This window comes from Lingula anatina, chromosome 2 (assembly GCF_051362555.1).
Source record: "Lingula anatina isolate TDL-2025a chromosome 2, LinAna3.0, whole genome shotgun sequence".
Taxonomy (NCBI): Eukaryota; Metazoa; Brachiopoda; class Lingulata; order Lingulida; family Lingulidae; genus Lingula; species Lingula anatina.
In genome coordinates this window covers 9,801,028-9,820,435 of record NC_141768.1, presented here as the reverse complement: position 1 = coordinate 9,820,435, position 19,408 = coordinate 9,801,028, and the positions used below count along the sequence as shown (strand labels likewise).

The window sequence follows — 19,408 nt, the reverse complement described above, 5'->3', positions numbered from 1 at the left end:
AACTTCTCCCTTCAATCAAATGATCTGAAATATAAACAGGATTGGGGAATATCAATGATGCTAAAAATCAGACTTTTCAGATGTTTTGTATGGTCTTTTCTTTTATACGGTTGTGAAGCGTGGGCTATCAGATGCAACAACCAAAAACATAGGCCGCAGAGATGTGGTTCTACCGTAGATTGATGCGCATCTCATATAATGCTCATTAAACTTCACAAGCGAGTTGGGCAAGACCAACAACTCCTTACGGTTATAAATGAAAGACAGATATATTACACCTCTCATATCAGAAAAGGCCAACTAGAAGACTTCATCCTCGCTAGAAAGATTCCTGGGAAGAAAACTAGAGGCAGACAAAGACCCCACTCCCACAGATTTTAGATCGATCTATCCCTGTGGGGAGTTTGACTAGATTACTGTCAGCTTAGCCGGCTTAAGCATCTGTCCCTCCTACTAAAAGCTGTAAGAGGGTAATTAACTACCGTGCGCGCTCGGCTGACTGCAATTTAGCGTGAACCGACAGGGAGTTAGGTCGATCTAAATCTTAATCTCTGGATCGATCTAAATCTCTGGGAATGCACTCTAAGTCAACTAAAGAAAGACAGGAATGAACACACACAAAAAAAATATGGGACGCAGCGAGGAATCGGGCGCTGAAACTGGTATCATAAGTCGTATTGACCATAGCACCAGATAGATATATATATATATATATATAATCACCTGATAGTCAGTAGCCGGTTTCTTTTACTATATTCACAAATATATCTAATAGGATCCACATATTTAGAATGTTAAACGAAAATTTTGTCCTAAAAATTTGAAAGAGAGAAAAGCAAACAGCGCCGTTATATGCCTACTGTCGTAAATTGATGTTTTATATGTTTTTGTACTTGTTCACAATGCAAACGGTACCACTGAGACAGATAGGCCTGCAGCTCTTTTAATATTCCATTTCATTTGCCGAGAGCGATTTCCACGTTTGGGATACAGAGCATACAGTTTTTATTCAAGCAAGAAAACAGTGATACTTCTAAAATGATCCCAAATTTCAGAAAAGTGATGCGCTCTCAAGAGAAAAATATACACCGTTGTAGACTTGAAGCCATACTTCGAGTTCGGCGATTCTGCAGTTACCGCTTGGCAGCATTTGTAATTTTGTCAATTCTCCTTCAGGCTCTACTTATCTACAGTGATTCAGCAGGAAAAATAGAAATCGGCCAACAATTTGCTCATGTCGGGGAACGCATTTTTCTTGGTGCTTTAGACACGAAACTTTCATATGGTCAGTATTCTCGCCTTATGGTGTACAGGTTAGCTTACGAACCTCGTTCTGAATGGGTAGCTATTTGCGATGGAGAGTCTTTCAAAACGCACGATTCAACGAAAATTGCTCTTCGACACGTCGAGATTTTTCAGACCCTAGGAGACACAAATGTTCATGTTATTCAAGCGGTTGTTGACGACAGATTGCGAAACGTGAAATTCATCCGTTTGCTTGCCGTGGGACTAATGCCAGGACCTGGTGAAGAGTTGTACTGCATGTATGATTGTCCGTCCCCGCCAGTGGAACGCTGCAGTGTGAAAGCTCAATACGCCATGCTAGCAGCTGGAAATCAATCGGACTATCCAAAATACGGTAAATATCGTTCCGTATTCTGCCTTCCAATATCAGTTAGACTTGTCTTCAGTATGTGCATTTTGACTAGACAGATAAGAACGATAGCCATGTTGTTGATGACGAAAGTTTCAGATTAAGGGTGCAAGGGGGAGGGGATTTAGGAGACCCCCCCCCCCCCAAAAAAAAAAAAATATATATATATATATATATCTTTAGAAATTATTACAGAGTATAGCCATCTACGGTCACATGGTCCGAAGGCAAGCACAGATTTCAGAATAATTGCTTTAACTGCCGTTTTTGTGGTAAAATAAAATACATTATATTTCTATGAGTTGTTTACATTGTTTTTATTGTGAAATATAGATCTCATACAAAGAGTTGTTATCCCTTTAATTTGTTGAGACCCTTAGCATCCTCCTTCAAAACGTATAGACTGTGGATTGTCTGTTTAATTAGTTCCCGATCTGTACCAGCAAAAAAATGCTGGTGTTAACGAAAATATAACAAGAGTTACAAACGGTAACATATATTATCTTCATTATATTTTGTATATCTTACTTCAGAATGGAAGCGAAAATCGATGATGAATGTAAACGTGTTTGCCTGTCCCCTGCGCAACGAGGACAATCCCAAAGCTGTTACCATGGTAACACGGTCTTGTGGATACAGTCACAACATGGTGTCACTTAGCCACCTAGACCTTCTGGGTGTACAAGTACCTCAACGCGACATAGCAGTGTGTGTGCATGTCGTCAACCAGTCCCTATTGCCCTCGGCGTACGAAGATCCTAAAGCTCTGATCATGTGGGTTGAATACTTGACACTAATGGGAATCGATAAAATATTCATGTACCATGCTTACCTTGGTGAGAAAAATCAAAAAGTGGTGAAACAGTATAAAAATGAGCTGTTAAGCGATATCGAATTTACAGACTGGAATAATGTGACCAGGAACCTTGACCATGTGGTTGCTTCAGAGGCCGGCATAAACCACTGTCTCTACAAAAACCTGATGCTTTTTCACAACATTATTGTGATGACTGTTGAAGACTGGCTTATCCCGGGTGATGGGATAGCTAACATCAAACAGGTTGTCAGATCAACCGATTTCCACGAAGATATGGATAACAACATTGGATTTAGAATTCATTCAACTAAAATGGAAAGCAGAGAACATACATCAAAATCTTTTGTCGTGCGACCGAGAAAGGTTCTTGCCTTTTCTGCTAACCACTTCATTCCATTATCGGAGAAAGTTAGTTTTCAGCACCTAAAAAGTGGTTATTTTTCCATGACATCTTTTGAAGGGTTCCAAGCTCATTCAATGCTAGACCACATCCGGGCGCCTCTGGCAAAACAAGTGGCATACAGGTTAAAACGAAGCAGTGGTACTTAATTATTGACTGCTTCATTCAGGACACGAAAACCGCTGTCAGAACTTGTAAACGAAATCACCCGTGGCTGGCTGCATTCGATTATTTCTAATGGCACACGAAAATAGCGATGTACTTTCATCAAATGTCCGAAATTTTGTTTACATATTAGAACACTCAATCAAGAAGATTAATTTAGCAAAGGGATATTGGCTGTAATTTCCATGAGGAAAATTTTTCCAACGAAAATATAATTTGATCAACGTGCCGAGGAAATGTTAATTAACGCGTTGTCAACTGACATTTACCTTATTAGAAAAGTTAAATAATTAAGTACCAGTCTCTGTAAGAATCAGAAAAATAACATAGGGGCATTGGAACATGACCCTCCCAGATTTTGTTTTCTTTTAATTTATTGTGAAGAACTATGTTAAAAACTAATAAATTGAGCCCGAAAAGTTGCATATTTAAAATAATTTATTTTTTAGAGCGTTTTATACTTAAGCCTGAAATTTTTCTCCCATATGCTTTTCTATATAAAATGTTCAGGTAACCCCATATTCACTGACAAATAACTCGTATGGCCGACGTAGTTATGTAAGATGGCTATACAAGATGTTTACAGCATATATTCAGCTACCAAAAAATGAAATAAAATTTTTTTCAAAACATAAAATGGTTAAATTACATTAAAAACAATCAACGCTAAAACTACGCGAAAAAGACCATCTGCGCATGCGCAGTAGCGGTGACTGCTAAACTACGAACTCATTCAGATGTAAATAAATTGAATTAAGGTTATTTATCTCATGAAATGGATATTTTTTGGATAAATGGCACTTGTCTTCTGGATCATTTGTTGCTTGGATTGTTTTTATGCCGACTGGTGTGTAGTATTTGTTTCCGCACATCGTTTTTTTTATATACAACATAACTAATTTTATCCAAGATGGCGGGAGCTCTGATTGCCGTCAGGGGGTGGAAACGCGCTACTTATATGATTAAGATGAGCCTGGCCGTCAGTACCGGATATTGTTTTGTGACCTTGAGGAGCAATTAGGCTCGGTGGTTGCAGCACGCATGAACAGTAGTTGAACTACCACGCCTGGGTCTTTTGTTTTTGACAACTGTTCACTCGTCATCGAGGCGCTTGTTCAAGACTACAGGCTGATATCTACTAGTACTACCAGTGGCTTCATTAGTAACGTTCCCACAATACTTAGTTTTCTGTCTGTGCGTACATACCCTGAAAAAAGCCAGCCTCGCTGACGAGAACAATGGACGTTTCTCACCCCTCTCTAGGATTACCCCTGTTGCCGTCGGTTTCGTATGTGGAAGGAGAATGCACACAGTTATTTATTTACGGCATGATATGCAATTTTTCATAAGTTACCCACAAGAAAGGACTGGTAGAACTTTATGGTCGTAAATAATCGGCCTTACTAACTATGGATATCAAGAAAACTACCAGGTACATGTACCACTGTGAATTCATGTACCACCTCGTCTTCTCCCTCACGTGCAGTTGCCGTTAATATCCGATATAATCGACAAATACGTAAAGCACTGTCAGTTACTATACTCTAAATTACAGTCAGTGTCAACTATGATACAGGTTTTCTAATAAAGTTTTGATGTTCAACGTGCGTTTGTGTTTTACGGCTATTTACTGCTTGAGTATGGTCTACCTCCAATTTAAAACAGCGCCCTGTAAGGCCCGTCGTGCCCTCTCAGGTACTTGAAGTCGATAACAGAACAGATTACTTGAATACTTAATATATATAGTAGAAATTGGTACTCATACAAGTGGAAGAAATTTCTAGTTCTTCACAACCAGGATTCTAAATAAAAAACCTTGTAAAATAAAATAGACATGTAAAAGATATCTGTCAATTATAATAATATTCTTATATGGTGCCTTACGTGCTACCTCAAGGCGCCTTACAATAATATAAATATTTAAATCTGAAACACTTGGAAACCATTTAAAATTAACACTACTAAAAACAATATATATATATATATATATATATATATATATATAGGCCCTATATATATATATATATATATATATATATATATATATATAAGAGATATAGACAGATTTTAAAATGTGAGTTTTAAGAAGGGATTTAAAACTGTCAAAGTCGTTTGCTTTTCTAATAAAACTTGGTAAGGCGTTCCATAATTTGGGGGCATAGATTATAAAAGCCCGATCTCCATAACATTTGAGGCACCCCTTCTCTAAAATAGAGTGTTCTAAAATAAGGTCATTCTCAGTATTAAAATGTGTGGACCGCCATGGTGAGTTAAAACAGATAGGATCACATAAATATAATGGTCCTTGTGTATGTATCGCCTTAAAAATAATACAAAGTTCAAGCAGCCAGTTTTATCCTTTCAGAATGGGAGTGATATGGTGTGTACTATTGGCAGTTATTGCACTTTATTTGACAAACCAGTCTTGTAGCTCAGTTTTTCTCGGAAAAATATAGCAGTACATTAGATTTTCAGTCACAAAAAATACTAAATGAGAAAACAAGATAGCATTACTTTACGATTTGCTTTATAAGCCTTGATAATCATGCTATTTGTATTAAAGACTCACCTAATCAAGTCCTGCGTAGTATAATGCTCCCACAGTTTTGATATCATAAAGTCTGTGTTATCCATAATTTTTTCTCATATTTCTTTACTGAAAACTACCAGGTGACCTAACTTTACTCTTTACATTAAAAATTGTAAATAGTAACTTAAATAGGGGAAATTATCATAATGATACTTTCTACCTGATTGTAACATGCCAAATTAGTCCTCAGTGCTGAGGCAGATGTTGGACTCGTCAAAATGTATGATCATGCATGATTCTGGGGACAAAAAGCATCAAATACTATCATGTTGAGGCACCCTTAACATTGATAACTGCTTTGCTTTGATATCACAACTTCTAACAGTGTAGCTGGTTACCAATGGACTTTACCTACACCAAATATTCTTACAAATAAGTTGTATACCAAAAGAAAATTAGCAAAATTAATAAATTACGAACATCTTAGGGCAAGGAGCATGAGAGAAAATATATATTGGTATTTTAAGTTTGTGACAAAAATGCTGAACACCATAATAAATATTCATATAATTTACCACTATGCAGAGAAGATGCCTCATTTTCTTTCAAATAAGAAAGACTAAATACAAGTTTTATTTCACTGTGACTTGTTTAAAATATATTCATATACAATTAAAAGAATCAAATAAAAATGTTAATTAATCTGGGGTGGGCACTGCTAAATCCACGCACATTATAGATAGTAGTTTATGATTAAGGGAATTTTTTTTCCTGCACAGTGGTAGAAAGTCCACAAGAGATTGAAACTGAAGCTGAGACTGGCAGGAGATATTTCTCAACTATTGGATGTCAACCAAAAGAATACCACCATATTGCTGTTATTGTATGACCCTGAATGATTAACACCCATTGTCCCATTGTGAAAATTCATCAGTTTTTTTAAAGATCACAAAAATATTTACCTGTGTGCTTTTGACTAAATCAAGTTATTTAGCAGGACACAAGTACAAAATTCGTATTTTAATCCATTTTTTAATGCAGAAATAGGGAAATATGGAAAATTTGCTATTTGGTTGATGCCATCTTGGATTGTGAATTTTAAAATTTGCATATTTTTTAAATGTTTGAAAAAAGATTTTTTTAGATATTAAATCAAAACATTCACTTTTAATGTATGACAATATTAGGTGTCTTTGGCCAGTCTATGAAAAATTTGAAAATGGCAAAATTTTGGCATTTTAGCTAAAATTTGAAATTTTGGAAATCTGCCATTTTTAGAGTTGTTTTTCTAATTTTTTAGGACTTTTTAAAATATAGAGTAATATGCTTTTGACTAAATCAAGATATAATATTTAGCAGGATACAAAAATGAAATGTGTGTTTTTATCCATGCTTGTTTAGTTTACAGCAGAAATAGGGACATTTTGCCATTTGATTGCCGCCATCTTGGATTAAGAATTTTAAAATTTGAATAATTTTTTGAAAAATGTGTTTGAAAAAAAGTTTATTTTTGATTAAAACAGTTCAGTATATGTACTTCCTTATATTATGTATGTCGATAATAGGTGGCTTTGGCCAGTTTGTTAAAAGTGTATTTGAAAATGGCAAATTTGGGCATTTTAGCAAAATTTTGAATTTTTGAAAATTCCCCATTTTCAAAGTTATTTTTTTAATTTTAAAAGGCCAGCAAAAAATAATATTTTTAATGTTTTTCACTTAATCAAGATTTGGGATTTAGCAACATACAAATATAAAATAGGTGTTTAACCATGTTTGTTATTTTTAATATACACAAATATGTAAAATGTGCAATTTGGTTGCCGCCATCTTGGATTAAGAATTTTAAAAATTGAATAATTTTTTGAAAAATGTGTTTGAAAAAAATTTTATTTTTGATTATATAAGGACAGTACATGTACTTTCTTATGTAATGTATGGTGATAATAGATGGCTTTGGCCAGTCTATGAAAAATGTATTTGAAATTTGCAAATTTTGGCATTTTAGCAAAAATTGGAATTTTTGAAAATTCCCCATTTTCAAAGTTATTTTTCTAATTTTTAAGGGCCACCAAAAACATTTATTTATATGTTTTTAGTTCAAATAGGATATGATATTTAACAATGTCTGAAAATGAAAAATGTTTATTTATCCACATTTATGTTTTTTTTAGCTCAAATATAGCTGAAATTGAAATTTTGCAATCTGGATTCCGCCATCTTGGGTGAAAAATTTTAAGTGCTGTTACCATGGCAACCGAGGGTGATTCAAACAAACCAATATCCATTATGTTGGTTTGGGGCTATAATGAACAAATACACCAATTTTCATCAAAATCTCAGAGGGTCATGTGCCACCCTATTCTGAACCTTACAGAGACTGCTACTTAATATTTGAGGTATTTAGGTAAAATAAATATGTATTTTACAAAATATACTTCTTTTCTATCAATAAATCCACATAATACGTTTGTATACTACATCGTTGTATCAGCTAAAATATGTTTATCACTATCTTTTCTTCATTTTGGGCTTTTTCATCTTAGGTTTTTTCATCTTTGGTTTCTTCATCTTCGGCTTTCCACCGCCAGCTTTCTTTGATTTATTCCCTTTTTCCTTTTTCTCTTTTGCTTTTTTCTCTTTCCCCTTTTTGTCTTTTTTGTTATCACCCTTTCCTTTCTTTTCATCACGCTTGTCTGTCTTGCCATCTCCATCTGTAAAATTACACATATCTATTAGACTTAACAATACTACACTAATATCGATTTTGATCTTAATAGCGATACTTCTTGGTCGATGCCTAATGTCAATTTTCTATTTTGGACTCATTCAAAGCAATAGAAAGATTTTTTTTACTTATCGTTCGGTCAAAAAAAATCCATTTCCAACCCTACATGACGAGTCTCTGGTCAGATTTTTTTGAACATATAAATTAAGAAGTTATAGTAGTAGTTAAATTGATGTATACATGGCACACCTATTAGTCATATTCTGGTTTCCATCTTTTTGTATAGAAATCGCCTTCTTTGCCTTTATAACGAGTTGCAACATTTATGCGCGGTACGTTAAAATATATCAACTACTAGGCCTATAGTGTGCATTTTATTGTTCAAATATTTACGAGAAGAGTATCAACTTGCTAGGTTTTAGTGTTTGTGACGCTAGTTTAATGTTGTTATTTACCTTCTCCCCCACCTCCTCCAAAACCACCGGCGAAATCTTCAAACCCACCGCCGCCTCCGTCACCACCCATGCCTGCTTCTACATCTTGGTCTTGCACGTGTTTTCTTGGCATCATGTCAGGCTGGTTCTCGTCGAAGCATCTACAGGGCATGTACTCCATCAGCCAGCCGGGGGATTCGCCCATCGGGGTCCCCCACTTGTACGCGTTGTCTATGGAGGTTTGAAGATACCGTGTCAAAATCAGCACGACCCACTGAAAAAAATGTTGAAGCCAAAATGTCATTAATTTGCATTAAAGTGTTTTCAACAATTGGGGTAATGACAGCGAATCGCTGGTCTACTGACAGGGTAATTCCTGTACAATAATCGAGAGAATTTTTTCAAAGATCAATCAAAGTATATTCACGATGCTGAGCTCGTTATCTATTGCATTTCGGGGATACAAAAACGTTTGTTACTGTTTTCAAAGTGCTCGAGTCTACTGTAAGTATAAACCTGAAACAAGCATACTCCCCTTCTAAGACGATCAGATTTGTGATAACACTATGACAAAATGTGGAGCGTGAATAAAAAGAAGCACCGCTGCATACTCGTCATAAATATCTTATCATTTCAGCGTTCCGTTACCTCAATTGCAAATCCGACGAATACTGTTATCCCGCACGGTGTCAACACTACATTTTCAAAATATTCTATAAGCGCTTGACTGCAACCTTTCTCGTACAATGTTGTTTTTCTTCCAGTGGTTTCCTGGTGTTGAGCCACGTTATGGTGAACGCATGGCCCAAATGAGGCTGGGTTGCAACAACTGAAAGGCGCGCTGTCTGTATAAAAATGACCTTCTTTAAGTTTGCTAAAAGACACGAAAAAAATTTATAATGTATCAGAACAAGCTCAATCTAATAAACCAAGGAATGTTTCATATTATTATCTATAAAATGCCAATGTATAAATACTTTCATGTTTTTTCCAAGCGCATTGTTGTAGGCAAACAGATGGGCGGATGCAACAGTGATACAACAGTAATTTTCGTTCAAATGAGGTTAAATATAAATACTTTGAACAGTGTAACATAAACGATACTTGAAATTAACACAATTACTTTAATAAATTAGACCAAATAAAAAAGTACTACCTGGCAACTTTTGGGAGGTTTACATCCACATATTTATTATCGAACCAACTGACAGTAAACCATTCCCAATATCCTTTGCTTCCGCAACATTGATAATCCATCTGTAGTTCATCGATGGTCATTTTTAAAGAATGCACTGCTTTATATCGCATCATAGACTTCAAAAGACCCTTTTTAAATGCTTCCTCTAGATAACCTATGTAAATCAAACGTTATGAAAATCATTATTTATTTATTTCAAAGCCAAGGAAAAATAAGATAAAAATAGAATGCAAAAATAACCAATTACCAATCACCTCTGCATCGGTTCTAGTGTTACCTAACAAATAGGGATATGGGCTTTGTAATGACTTACGAAAGGTGCATTTCTTGGCAAAAAAAAACACAAGGCCGCCGTTTCCAGATTCATAGGATGGAATGTTAAGTTCACGTTTTCTTGATTTGATCTTTCTGTAACTCTTCTTCCAGAAAGACTTCAAAGCATTTATAGTGAAATTTTCTAGTTTAAGGTTTTAGTCACATTTATGATGGAAAAGGACTATTTAAGATTTCTTATTTTTCTTTTGTTTAAAGACATGGTTCGTGTTGTATCAGCAAAATCGTCAATGGCCTCGTGTGTATCAAGAATAGTTATTTGATACAAAAATCTACGATCCTTGTAAATCAAATATAATTTCATGATTATATTTCTAATAATGATGCTTCAAACCTACTGTGATCCCTTCAAAAATTATAAACAACTGGTTTGAAAGACCAATAAATTCAGGATCCAGGTAAAACTAGGAACTTAATTAATTTTAGAAGAATCCTTCTCTCATCTCTATAGCAGGTATAGTCCGGTTGCTTAGGGCAAAAAATAGCCAAATCGTGACACGGCGGATAAAAGCACCAAATTTTGCATGTGGGTACCTTTTGACATACTAAATCAAATTAGAGCCGTAGCCCACGGAAAAAAATTACCATTTGGCCAAAAAACCCAAAATGGCCGCCAATTTGTGAAATTCTGTAGAAATATATACATACCTATGTTGATTTTATCAAATAAAGTATTTTCTCAATGTTTTCCACATCCTTATTACCCATATTATGCATATATGTCAGATGACAAACAAGTGTCCTTGGACTTTTTGAAAATCCAAGATGGCCGCCATATAGCATAGGAATACTAGAACATGTACAAGGGTTTTCAACTAATGCCAACTAGGAAGATGCATTGCCCACTATCTAATTAATTTTGTTTCTGAGTGCCTTATTACAGAAATAATATATTTTTAGTGAGTAACTAACCTTTATTCTCAGGCATTTCAAGAAAAATCCAAGATGGCCGCCATATCAAAGGAACACTATAGTATACACATAGGGCTTCTTCTGCCATGGAGATATAATATAAATTAGGTTTGTTTCTGAGTATTTTCCACATTTTTTTAATCCACATGATAAATATGTAATGAGAATGTTATGTGTATCCTTTTTGAAACAAAACAAAATGGCTGCCATTAGCCACAGAAGGTGGGGTTAAGTTAATACCTGCGAGAGATAGGCTTCCATATAAAATGAAGCTAAATTCAGTTGTTTTTCTTTTATTATTATTATTATTAGTAGTAGTAGTAGTAGTAGTAGTAGTAGTAGTAGTATTATCTCATGATACATATCTGTTAGGTAATTAATGTCCATATTTGATCATTTTGGGGAAATCCAAGATGGCCTTCTTTTCCCCATAGGAAAACTGGTGCATTGGATTTTATAGGCACTTCTACGGCAAATCAGGGTCATTATGATATTTTGTTAAAATACTTAAGGGTACACACTTGTTACCCACCAGATAGATATCTCAAAGTCCAAAAAGAATGTTGGAAATACCGAGAAACAAAATTCATTTTATATTGAACCCAATGTCTCCCTGGCACTAGTTGACTGTACTATTAATTCCTATTGTGAATTGCAGCAATCTTGAATTTTCTCAAATACGCTAGATGCACACTTGCTACACGCCAGATTTATATAGAGTAAGGTTAATAAGGATGTCAACGTGTTTGAACATCAAACGGCTTTATTTCATGTTGGAATCAATGTCTGAACTGTTCCATTAATTGACACCTCTATGCATTTGAATGATATATTCCTATCGCAACTGGCAGCTATCTTGGGTTTTCTCCGAATAGTACTCAAGGTTACATACACTTTCTAAACACACAGAGTCTTTCATAAGGATAAATAGGATATGAAAGGGAAAAAGTTTAAAAACAATCTAAAGTTAACTACATTTAAATTGTACTCAGTGTATCTCTGGCATTATTTGATTATGTGTACAAATATTCTAATGACAAAAGGCAGACATCTTGATTTTTTTTCAGAATACCCAAAGATACACACATGCTACAGACGAGGAATACATCATAGGGGTAATAATAAATGGAAAGAAAAACGTAAATTATTTTTAAAACAAACCCATGGGAATGTAATTGTATAATGAAACCCACCCATTAGTATCCTATGTCAAATTGTAGCTATCTTGGATTTTCTCAGAATATCCAAGGATGCACACTATTTACCCACCAGATATATATCATAGGGCTAATAAGGATGGGCAAAACTTGATAAGCAAACACAATTTCACCCTGGTAGTAGATGAAAAGCCATGGGTGTGCAGTTGTAATTCCAGTAGTATTCCTATGACCAATGACGGCCATCTTGGATTTTCTCAAAATGATCAAATATGCACATTTATTACCTGCTAGATATGTATCACAGTGTAATAATAATGTGTAAAACACAGAAAAAATAAACTTAATTTGATAGCGGGCATTAGTTCTAACCCTTTGTAATACTAGAAGAATTCCTATGACATATGGCGGCCATCTTGGATTTTCTCAAAATGCCCAAGAATACATGTTAGTAACTCACCACATACATATTGTGTGGGTGGAAAGGATGTGGAAAACACTCAGAAACAAACTTAATTTGATAGTGGAAACTTAATCTTTCCAGTTGCCATTAGTTGAATCCCCCGTATACTAGAATTCCTGTGGCACATGGCAGCCATCTTGGATTTTCCAAAATGCCCAAGAACACTTCGCAGTTACTCACCACAAACATATTATATGGGTAACAAAAATCTGAGAAACAGACTTAATTTGATAGTGGGCAACGTATCTTTATAGCTGGTATTAGTTGTGCACTAGTATTCCTATGGCTGTTTCTATGGCATATGACAGCCATCTTGGATTTTTTCAAAAAGTCCAAGGGAACTAGTTTGCTATCTGACATATGAATAAAATGGGTAATTAGGGTGTGGAAAACTCTGAGGAAATAATTTATTTGATAAAAATAAACACGGGTATGTACATATTTCTAAAGAATTCCATAAATTGGCGGCCATTTTGGATTTTTTGACCAAACGGTAAATAGTTTGAGAGGGCTACGGCTCTAATTTGATTTAGAATGTCAAAAGGTTACTACATGCCAAATTTGGTGCTTTTATCCGCCGTGTCACGATTTTTTCCTTAAGCCACCGGACTAGTAATAATGCATGTCAATCGAAAAGAAATGAAAAAAAATATATATATAGATAAATCCAGATGCAAAGAAAACTTTTAAAACAATAACGATCTTGCTAGCACGGTCTACATGTATATAACTCCTAATATAGCCATATCCTGAGACATATCATAGTGACATCAGATACTTACCCCTGTGAGAAAAGCAGAGGCACGCTGCTGACATGACAACCCAACTTATAACGAATATTAACAGTATATAAAGAAGAAGAACACTCTGGAATCTCTCTCTAGTCTCGTAGGATCCGCAGTCGTAGCAAATTTTGGCACCAATGCCGTTTATGACGATCAGTATTGCCCCGACTGAAATCAGCATGTATGGCAAAGTGCCTGGATTGTAATCTTCAAGGACAACCAGGCGGGATTCAATGCGATCCTTGATGTATATTCCCATAACGATCATCACAGTTCCAAAAAATGCCATAAACCCGTTGACAACAGCAAGAATCGTGCCTAGTCTTACACGGCCTTCTTCCGATATGCGAAAAGCTAAGACCGCCATGTCAGGAAGTTCCCATTAGACAGTCCAGTGAAATATTTTCTTAATGCATATGGATGAGATATTCTCCATTCTTTCGCTTTTTCGGAAAAAATACTGTTTAAACAGCAGAGCAGTTAAGTATAGGAATCAGATTAAGACTCCAAATACACTTCCAATGACAACTGTTTGTGTATTGTTGTTGTTAGGTAACGTTTGGTGACAGTTTCGTCACTACGCACAGACGTCCTCGCGCTGACGCTGAGACGTCCGATTTTTATGACGTCATGTATGTCTTTATGAATAAGATAGCATTATCATCTTAGAAACCGCCAGCACAGACAACATATTATGGAACGACATGCTACAGGTGTCATAATGGGGGCATTGCACAGTAAAACAAATCTGAAGAGGAACAAAGCACGAATAGTTATAAACTCGCCAATCCAATCATCAACTACCTTGGACGTTGAAAACGAAGAATTATCTCAAAAAGGGAAAGCGTGTGACAAGGTGATAGATATCGACAAACCAAAAATGAAAATTGGAGTTTTACCTCCCGGAAGTAACAGCATTGATTCTGTAAACACTAACGTTCTTGTAAACAAGTCAAGTAAAAAGAAAAAGTATTAAATTTACAAGAGTGAACGGATGTGCAAATGCCAAAAACTTGGATATTTCTTTTTTTTTAATATTTTTATTTGTAATTTTTTATTCTCATCATTTTGTCAAACAGACAGTGGCAGGGGACAAAATGTAAACTAAAACACTGCAGTAAAGTCATTAGGCCTATTACAAAGACCATAGGCCTACTACAACAGCGCTTTACACAGCAAGTAATGAATTAGTGTTTATTAGACAAATTTCAATTATAGGGAGATCAGAGCTGGGAATCATATCGAGCATTCGCTGGTCAGAGCCAGTTGGCCCCATTTTGAACTTTCAGCGTCATGTGAAAAATTCTTGAAGATTTAGATGTGTAGTTTTTACTCAAAAAGGAACGTCGATGCTTTGCCTACATTTGAAATAACAGTAAATATAAGACCTAGATGATAAGTAATATTGCCGATAGTTGATCCGCTGTCAATAATAATAATAAGAACTTAATTATTTAGCAAAATTGCAACGCAAAGGTGCTTGTTGTACAATGTTAAAAGAAAATATTTGTAGTTAATAAATAACATTAAATTCGGTAAGCGTTAAAACTTAATTGTTTGTAATACACATGAAAGAGACTTGCAATTAAACGAGAGAACTTTGTAGGAGAATACTTAAAACATCCAGTGTTGACTACTGAAACTCGAAAGTTGCTGTTACCTCTTAATGGTCGTAACTTTTTTTTTCAATTCAACACTTTGCTGAATTTGGACATAAAACAGAGCAATGGTGTGCAGGACAAAATGAGAAAACAAAGACGAAAGTCAAGTGAATTAACAAAAGATTGTGCATTTTCTCAAAAGAAATTCAAGACAAACCAACACAAAGATGAAAAACGTATGACACAGTTTAACTTCCTATGTAAATGAATTGTCCACATCAGTTACGTCGATGTTCCACATACCGTTTGCTTCAAATATTTGCTCATCCATACTCACCACTACTTTTTCAAAGGAACAGCAGCATTCCAAATCTGAAAAGGATATAGGACTATAACATATGTTGCCTGTGGTGCAGGGATTGAAATGCAATCGTTGTGCCATTTCACTGCATGCAAGAGTACTCACTCACTTTGGCGAAAATCCGAAAAAATATCTCAGATGCACCATGGACCTGGAGGATCAGAGAGGATATACCGCCTCCGGGTATTGTACCACCAGCTGGAGTAAGCTTATTCGTATGGAAAACAAAAAAGGGGGGCACCTCCTGTTGTGCTTGAAAAGCTCTATAAAATGCAGTAAACAAAAATTCTCAATATTTTTTGTTGAAAAATACCATTTAAAAAAAAATCTAGGCGAAAAATAAGTTTAAATCCAAATTTGTGAAGAGCAGTTCATGGCGAAAAAAAAGCCAAAGATCAATTTCAAGATCATACTTAGATTCCCAGTACATGACTACCCATTCCTGTTCAAGAGTAACTATGGGCCTATCTCTGCCGGTTTTGAAGATGCAAGGGATAGAAAGTTGCCAAGTTCAATTCATGGTGAAAAGTAGGTCAAAGGTCAATTTCAAGGTCAGCTAAATAACCAGTATATGACTTCCTATTCAAGTACAATAGTAACTATGCGTGTATCTTTGCTAGTTTAGAAGTTACAGTAAAGTGCCATGAATTTCGTACAGAAAAAATAAACTGAAATAGCAAAAAGATCGTTTTGGTCGAAATTCACGAAATGGGAGGTGCTCAGAATTTTTAAATGTTCGACTTTCATAAATTTCTGTCATTTTTGTCAGGAAGTTGTCTGTCTCTCGGTAAGTCTTATGTTTTTTGTTGTTTTTTTCTGACGTTCGAAATGTATGGTACATTACCGTGTTTCATATTTCATTTTCACCACCTCGTATTTTTTTATATAGCGCAACTCGTAAATCCAATGGAAAACAAAAAAAAAAAAATGGACACCACCTTCTGTGTTGATCTTGACAAGCTCTATAAATTGCAAAAAACAAGAGGTATCTAGCATTTACGGTTCCAGAATTAGAGAGAATATTCAGTTTTGGCTTTTAATGGCTGTGAAAATGCATCGATTTACCAACTCAAGGAGGTGAAAGATGACCCTAAGGGTAACACTTGCCCATAAATTATATAGTTATAAGTAAGGTCTGTGTAGTTTCTGAAAATCGGTTCAAATAAAAATTTTATTCGCAAAAAATCCCTACTTTCACAAATATTTTGGCCCGTTTAACTTTGAATTAAAGGTCAAAGGCCAAATCCAATGGTACATTTGAAATCTCCACATGACTTTCGGTCAGCCATCCATAGAATTTTTTCTCATAATTCCTTCGGTTTGGGAGATACTTAGCATTTAATTTGGCAAATTTTGGACAAGGGTGCTTTGCGACGAGCGCCATACCTAGACCTGTGCACCAACAAAGCCCATAATTTACGTGGTACGAGTTGAGATTACATGTGACCTAAATCCAAGAGATGGGTGCACAGGCTCTTGTAGTCTAGGAGGAGAAGTGGTAACGGTGACATGGCGGCGGAGCCGGCCGATACGGCGGACGAGAAGAATCGGAAATAAAATCATGTGTACCGCCAACGCCTACACTGGTGGTACAAATATATCGTAGACTACGGTTTATTTCCATGGTTTGATACAGTCATCTCTTGAGAATTATATTAGACAAGGGGGGAATTGTAAGCGTCTCGAAATATTGGACAGGTTATTAGGTACATGTACCTACCGTCACTCTCGTGCAGTATGTTTTGAATTTGTTGTTTTTCAGTTCTAAATCTACCATGCATTTTACCATGGAAATACATCTTGATATACTTCCATGATTTTACCAAGCAAAACGATAAATACTAATAGATATAATTGAATACGTTACATTTTATTATTATTTAGGACCCAAAATATCTCTAACTTCTGTCCTAAATTGTATAGATGTGCATGACCTATATACCATGACAATAAATTAACATATGGATTAATTAATAATTAAATATAAGCTCTCAAATCACTTTTTTGTTTTCGATTACTTGTAGGCCTAATCGGTCCTTTGGCGAAAGCGGGAGTCACATTGAGTGCAAGTACACTCGAATGACCGAGCGGCGCCATAGATTGAGAAATACCAAGTTAGATACTTGAGCGAAGTTAGCTATTATTGAGGGGGGAGGAAAAAGACGCCCTTAAAGCTTAGGTCCTAACTACGTTTTGGACGCACGGGTTATAGGTTCCGGCTAGAACGTAACTAGATCGCAGGGAAGGAATCAAGTAATTGGTGTTGATCATGTAGAAAAGTTTTTACGTGCTGTTTGCGTCCTACTTAAAGTCGCACGATGGACGTGCTCCTCACACACGAACTCCCACGTTTTCCCCATTTTCTTTTGGCCGTAGACCACACGTAGCAGCCCGTACGTTCGGTTGGGACCTAGGCTTCAATGGGGACGCCAAATAGGATACTCAAGCGAAGAAAGCAGTTATTGAAGGTGTGGTAAATAACGACGCTGTCGCGGAGGGGAGGGAGGCGATAGGTTAATACTAAGATCTAATAAACAGATATTAGATCTTAGGTTAATATAAAGTTTCTTACCTTGTGCGGTCTTACGATTCTTTTGATACGAAAGTATTCTTGTAGTCTAATAGCTGCGTCCCTGCGATCCGCTTGCCTGAAAGGGTCTGACTTTGTCGCGTGCAGTGGTCACGTTGTGTTAAGGAAGTTAAGCCGTGATTGGCCAGTAATACCCTGTCTAACGTAATAAGTGTGCTAGGCGCACTGAGTGGCGACCGTATGTCTGGTGACCACCTGTGTGCTGAGAGAGAGAGAGAGGGGGGGGTTGAATGTAAAAAACATTTCCGTGCCCAATAAATAATAATAATCATTATTATTTTTATAAATGAAACTATAATATAAAATTCCACAAGTTTGTATTTGTAGTTGCAAAGCCAGAAAGAAATTACTTGCTCGGTTCAATAACTAAACTGTGATGTTGGTGGCGAGACCGGGAGTCACCCTGAGTTGCTCGTGCAGGAACACTTGATGACCGAGCGTGGAGAGACCAGGAGTCACCCTGAGTTGCTCAAGCAAGAACACTTGATGACCGAGCGTGGCGAGAGCGGGTGTCACCCTGAGTTGTTCGCGCAGCAACACTTGATGACCGAGCAAAGATATATAGGCAAACCAACTTTTAAGAACATTCTGTTCAAAGTTATCTTGCAGTACCCTTGGATTTCGCATTACCTAAGTATCATTTTAACTGCATTATAACATTGTTGCGTTGTCGTTATTTGACATCTGCTGACATTATATTATTAACTTCAGTTGTTAAGCATAGTTGCATTATTGTTGCATTATAACATGTGTGAGCAGTAAATTTTTCCAAACCCTTGAGAATCTGGGAAAATTAATGACTAGTAACAAAATATTTCACGCTGCACTTGTTTTAGTTGTTCACCTTTTACAATCCCACGTCACCGAAATGAAACGGCAGAGGGTATGCTAAAATGTGGAGTTATCTCTCAAGCTCAGGGTGCATCACGTGGGAAGGCGAAATATCACAATATTTATGGTAACCGAGATGTACATGTAATGTCAAATCCAGAATTGTCTCTCGAGTTTAGCCTCCTCCCCAGTACAAATTGCAAACCGGACGAATTCACGGACCAATTGTGTTCTAAGTAAAATCCACCCTATAGTCTACTAGTTACAATACGGTTTGCATTCTGTATCAGAACGTGATTACCTTTGAGTAACTTTGACGTCGTCTCATCAAATCCAATTGTGTCTCTGTGTAATCAACTTGCGCTGTGTTTTTACTTTGTCCTTAGGATATGTGGAGTAATCGAAACAATGTTTTCATCACTCCTGGTTTAGCTGTTGATATCTGTATGCCT

The 19,408-nt window shown here is 36.1% G+C and overlaps 2 protein-coding genes across 5 annotated transcripts; one reads left to right on the top strand and one right to left on the bottom strand.

Moving 5' to 3' along the window:
* Positions 1–709: 709 nt before the first annotated feature.
* LOC106163325 (uncharacterized) lies at positions 710–3,324 on the top strand. The gene is made up of 2 exons (XM_013540883.3): positions 710–1,639; positions 2,188–3,324. The coding sequence occupies exons 1-2, from the start codon at positions 1,039–1,041 to the stop codon at positions 3,018–3,020; spliced, it is 1,434 nt and encodes a 477-aa protein (XP_013396337.2). The 5' UTR covers positions 710–1,038; the 3' UTR covers positions 3,021–3,324.
* Positions 3,325–7,965: 4,641 nt separating this feature from the next.
* Positions 7,966–19,399, bottom strand: LOC106163326 (photoreceptor outer segment membrane glycoprotein 2). 4 transcript variants are annotated; one of them, XM_087004463.1, is made up of 8 exons: positions 19,258–19,399; positions 18,108–18,327; positions 15,512–15,546; positions 13,571–14,321; positions 9,882–10,077; positions 9,374–9,599; positions 8,747–8,999; positions 7,966–8,277 (listed from the first exon to the last, which is right to left on the bottom strand). In XM_087004463.1, exons 4-8 carry the CDS (start codon positions 13,938–13,940, stop codon positions 8,075–8,077), a joined length of 1,248 nt encoding a protein of 415 aa, XP_086860589.1. In that variant the 5' UTR covers positions 13,941–14,321; positions 15,512–15,546; positions 18,108–18,327; positions 19,258–19,399; the 3' UTR covers positions 7,966–8,074. The 4 variants fall into 4 exon arrangements, with proteins under 4 accessions (XP_086860589.1, XP_086860588.1, XP_013396339.1 ...); XM_087004462.1 differs by having other exon boundaries at positions 13,571–15,546; XM_013540885.2 differs by lacking the exon at positions 13,571–14,321 and having other exon boundaries at positions 15,478–15,546; positions 19,258–19,391.
* Positions 19,400–19,408: the final 9 nt, after the last annotated feature.

Excerpts from the sequence above, each read along its gene's own strand:
- LOC106163326 (XM_087004462.1), bottom strand. The coding sequence starts at position 13,940 with ATGGCGGTCTTAGCTTTTCGCATATCGGAAGAAGGCCGTGTAAGACTA. Across the intron at positions 9,600-9,881 it reads AACCTCCCAAAAGTTGCCAG|CAAACTTAAAGAAGGTCATT; the intron begins GTAGTACTTTTT and ends CGTGTCTTTTAG. Across the intron at positions 8,278-8,746 it reads TGGAGGAGGTGGGGGAGAAG|ATGGAGATGGCAAGACAGAC; the intron begins GTAAATAACAAC and ends GTAATTTTACAG.
- LOC106163325 (XM_013540883.3), top strand. The coding sequence starts at position 1,039 with ATGATCCCAAATTTCAGAAAAGTGATGCGCTCTCAAGAGAAAAATATA. Across the intron at positions 1,640-2,187 it reads ATCGGACTATCCAAAATACG|AATGGAAGCGAAAATCGATG; the intron begins GTAAATATCGTT and ends ATCTTACTTCAG.